A 4,865-nucleotide genomic window follows, 5' to 3' on the forward strand; every position below is an offset into this window, starting at 1 on the left:
TCTCAACTTCGAAGCTCAACTCTGGCACCAATTCGGCAGCACTTTGTTACAAATATTCATGGATCCAAAAGCAAGAGCCCAACACTTATTTATAGACTTTGTGCCTCTAAATTCAAATTCACATTCCCTCCAAATGAATGTCAAACCCAAATGCACATTCACTTCACATTATTTTGAAATTACATTTCATTTCTCCTTTCTCCAAGTCAACCTTCTCATAGAAGCAAATACTTTATAAAAATGACAATAAAATCATAATGTGGCATCCAAGGTAGATAAGTGAAATATATTATAAAATTAACTTATTTCTCCATAAGGCGTCCATCTTGCCTTATTAATATTTCACTTTATAAAGTATTTTTCCTCAACAATAAATCGCCCAAGGAATAGTAATATTTTATCTGGCAGCAAATACATTATTCTCTCAAGTGGACGCCAACTTTAGCCAATGCTAAAATAACACTAAGTATAAACCCTTTTTAATGAGAATTTCTTCCAAAGGCATCTAGCCATAAGTTATAAAATTAAACTGCATTTTGGCACCCCATTATGAAGGTAAAATATTTCGCAGAATAGACTTAGGATAAAAATATTATTTTCTCATTTTTCCTAAGTCGTTCATCCATAAAATAATCAAATATTAAAAATTTATGCCTAAGGTATTAGTATATTAAAAATACCTTCTCCTCAAATACTAATTATTGCCAAATTGAGTTGGGGACTGAAATGCTGGAAATCACCAAAACTGAATTGAGTTGGAGTTTTGAACTGAACTGCTAAAAATAGTCATCTAAGTGAAAACAGGATCCTGCCAAAATAATATTGCCAGAAATAGCCACCGAGTTGAGCTGCAGAACCCCTTCCAAAAACAGTACTTACTATAAATAGCATACTGTTAAAAATAGTAAGTGTTTACAAAGTGATTTTTACCACATTCTAAGGAGCTGAAAAACTTACTAAAAATAGTAAGTCCCGAAAAGGTCCTCAGATTGGTTTGCATGGTATACCATCGCAGAGCTCACAGAAAACCCAGAAAAATCCAGAGAACTCAACTGCTTCTACCTCCACTTACTAAAAAATAGTAAGTCAAACAAACTTCATAACTTGTTATGCATGTACCCTCACTGCGAAGCTTTCTAAAAACCCAGAAGGAATCCAAAACCCAAACTGACAAATTCCAACATGCAAGCCTTCGAAAAATGCAAAAACGTCCTCCCAGAGGTAGGAAACCCTAATTTTTGCTTCTGACTAGCCTACGGGTCTCTGGAATAGGCTAACGGTCCCCAAAACAAACTAGTGCGGAAAAGGGGACATTACAGTTTGACACACCTTCAACATCATTTTCTCATCTACAAATGGCTAGTTAAATATGACATCTAAATTTATTTATTTGTACTTAATTTTATATTTTTTATTTCTAATCTCAACATATTTATCTAGGCTAATTATTTATCTAATAATTTTATTGGCCTACATATTTATGCAATAATGTTACACATTAGTACTACATTTTCATATCAATTATTCAAATATATTTCATCCAACATCACAATTAAAATATTATTTGCTACTAAAATATAATACATACTTTTATTTTCATCTCAAAAGTCACTAATTTAAAAAAAAAAAAAAAAACTTCCCCTTCATGCCAAAAGTAATGATGTTTACACTCTTAGAATTATAGATTGCATATGGAGTATGCAATATCTATGCATAGTTATAAATTCTCCCTCAATCATCAATCAACCAATCTACTTATATATAATGCTTTTAAGTTATGGAAATCATGAGAAGGTAAGAAGTCGGTTGAGGAGTTTACATATCAATTATTCAAATATATTTCATCCAACATCACAATTAAAATATTATCTGGTACTAAAATATAACACGTACTTTTATTTTCATCTCAAATATCACTAATTTAAAAATAAAAAAATCTTCCCCTTCATGATAAAAAGTAATGATGTTTACACTCTTAGAATTATAGATTGCATATGGAGTATGCATACTAACTTCCCTCAATCATCAATCAACCAATCTACTCTACTTATATATAATGCTTTTAAGTTATGGAAATCATGAGAAGGAAAGAAGTCGGTTGAGGAGTTTATTAGGAGGTTTTGACTTGACATGGGGATATGATGGAGCTGTAGTTGAAGAAACACTTGATTGAGTCCTTGTTTTGGATATGGTAGAGCGAATAGCAGTCTTTATGTAGTTGGAGTTGAAGTGAAAGAGCTTGGAAGAAGAAGAAGAAGAAGAATTATTAGTTGGAGTGATGAGATGCTTTGAATTGAGAGATGGATGTCCATGTCCAGCTCCTCCAACCAGTTTGGGAGTATATACCACTCCCACTCCCACTCCCACTCCCTCCAAACTCGCGTCCTTGTCCACTAATGGAAATGGAGATTCCCAACTCTTCACTTGCTCATTCTCACTCTCTCCTATCTACACAGGACAGGACAAAGCACATGGTTAGTATAATGGCCAAGAATAGAATACAATTAAATCCTTTAAACATTTGTTGGGAAATGAGAAAGAAAACACCTTTGTGGGTAATTTGTCATGTCGAATTGCAGGCGTCGATTCCCGATTGAAATCCCTGCATAGATCAAACGAAATCAGGAGATGGGGAAGAAGTGAAAAGCGAAGAAAAGAATAATGTGAATGTGAAATTGCATCTCACAGTTTTGAAGGAGGAGATAGAAAGTTATTGAAGGAGGCAGAGGCAGTGTTAATCTTTTGGCTAACCGAAGCAAGTCCACTCATATCGTCGTCGTCGTCGTCGTCACATTCATCGGAGCATCCATCTCTCTGGGCATTTCTGTACAATGCAATTTTGACTAGACGATTCAGAACTCCGACCAACACCTGTAAAAAATCCACCGCTGCCCATGACACACTCCTACCGCCTAACTCCGCAGCTTTCTCCTTCATTACCTCAAGCTTTTCTATATTTAACTGTAAATCGGACTCGCTCAATTCAGAGCTACTTTGAACGAATTTGTTGTCAGAAAAGCTCTTCGTGGTTGAGTATAGTAATGGATGAGCAAGAGCTTTAACCAGCTTCACTATCTCAGTAATACTCATACAATACTTAGAAACAATCATACTGCTGTCACTCATATCCCTTGCATATTGTGACCTCCAATTTTTTCTGTCTGCTGCCTGAATCTCAATTTCTTGTTTCAGAGATCTCCTGTCATATGTTTTGTTTGGGTCAGAACAAGAAGCAACACTCTCAATCTCAGTCAAGTGATCTTCAATGGCTATGTTGGGGAAATCCAAATCGATGGACTTGTGATCGAAGAGCATTAAGGCCTTATCCCTCCTAAAGTGGTCCAGCTCTGCAATCATGGCAGATGCTAATGATTGAGCGCAAGTTACTTCATCTGCATCACCTGAATTGGCTTCCACATCACAACCAACAGATCTCAAGACTTGAAGATCAGATTCAAGAGTTTCAAATACCTTTTCTTTGTTTGAATGCACTTCATCAATCCCCTGCTTCTGTGCTTTGCATAAATCATGGGCACTAATCCTGCCCAATTGAGGATCATATTTCCTTGTAGCAGAGGAGGATTTGGGATGAGTCGAAGCAGGCATGGTGAGATTTTTGGTGGGAGTCACATGTCTGAGTTGTTCCAGTCTTGTGTACTTATCATCAGTCCGAATCTGCTGCTCTTTGTTGAGCAGATGAAGTTCGTATTTCAATCTGGAATTCTCTTTCAACAAACTAGTCATCTTGACGTACAGAGACTGAAGTTGAGCTTCAGCTTTGTCTTTCCCCTTGGTCAGGAGTGCAAGAGTGGCATCCCGTTCTTGAAGAGAAGTGAGTATAACACTGTTTTCGGCCTCCGCTGCGACCAGTTGCTGCTCTGCTGCCATTCTCAGTTTATCCCACTCTTTGCGCCTCATAATTGCCTCCTCTTCTCTCTCTTTCATACACTTGTGAAGTCGATCCTCTGCATCTGCCTTTTGCTCAAGGGCTTCTTCGACCTGCTTCTTGTATCTTGCCCCATCTGACTCTGCCTTTTGCCTCCCTACATACAACGCACTGAAACATCAGGATATCTATTTTTCACACACATTCATCAATAGACTTGCATATATATATATTAAGGAAGAGGCTACCCATAACACTAGAATTATTAAGATCATTCTGGCATGTAAGTTGATAGGGAAATGAAGAAATGAACCTGAAACAGCTTCTTCTGCAATCTGAGCATGCTGTTGAACGAGATTTTTGTTAACCATGTTTTCAGATAAACTTTGGGAGCCTCTCTCATTGCCACTGGCCGTTGCCGTGTCTGTCCCCTGTTACAGGCGAAATAGCAATGAAAGAAAATAGATAGGAGCATCAAAAAAGAAAGAGGAAGCATGAATTAGTCAAGAAACTTACCTGCTTTGGGGAAGCTGTTGCAACGTGGGTGTGCGTTTGAGAGGACTTTTTCCTCCATGGCCAGCTGCTGCTGCTGCTGCTCTTGGGTGACTCCATTTGCAATTTTACAGATCTCCAATCCTAACAAGCTGCGATGATGGATTTCCAAATTAATTCTAACTTGCCACTCGCTGATTCTCTCTCTTCTATCTCTATTTCTCTTTCACTTTTTCTTTAACATTTCAATCCTCTTTTCCCCAACCCACTTAGGAATCTTTTAATTTAATTATTCAAGTTGCTTTGCTTTGGTAATCTTTTAATTTAACTATTCAAGTTGCTTTGCATTCTCAATCCCATCTTCCTTCCTTTATGCTTGATGTATTGGTAACTTTTCCAACCGAATGTGGGACTGCTTTAATCAAAGTAATTCTCGCATTTAAACTTTCGGCACTATCATCTCTTTACCTCAAAAAGAATTGTCGAG

The 4,865-nt window shown here is 37.1% G+C and overlaps 1 protein-coding gene across 1 annotated transcript; it reads right to left on the reverse strand.

The window, feature by feature from the left end:
• Positions 1-1,917: 1,917 nt before the first annotated feature.
• Positions 1,918-4,634, reverse strand: LOC131031932 (filament-like plant protein). The gene is made up of 5 exons (XM_057962812.2): positions 4,403-4,634; positions 4,200-4,317; positions 2,687-4,043; positions 2,548-2,602; positions 1,918-2,448 (listed from the first exon to the last, which is right to left on the reverse strand). The coding sequence occupies exons 1-5, from the start codon at positions 4,496-4,498 to the stop codon at positions 2,077-2,079; spliced, it is 1,998 nt and encodes a 665-aa protein (XP_057818795.2). The 5' UTR covers positions 4,499-4,634; the 3' UTR covers positions 1,918-2,076.
• Between the last annotated feature and the right edge of the window lie 231 nt (positions 4,635-4,865).

Source organism: Cryptomeria japonica, chromosome 6 (genome assembly GCF_030272615.1).
Source record: "Cryptomeria japonica chromosome 6, Sugi_1.0, whole genome shotgun sequence".
NCBI lineage: Eukaryota > Viridiplantae > Streptophyta > Pinopsida > Cupressales > Cupressaceae > Cryptomeria > Cryptomeria japonica.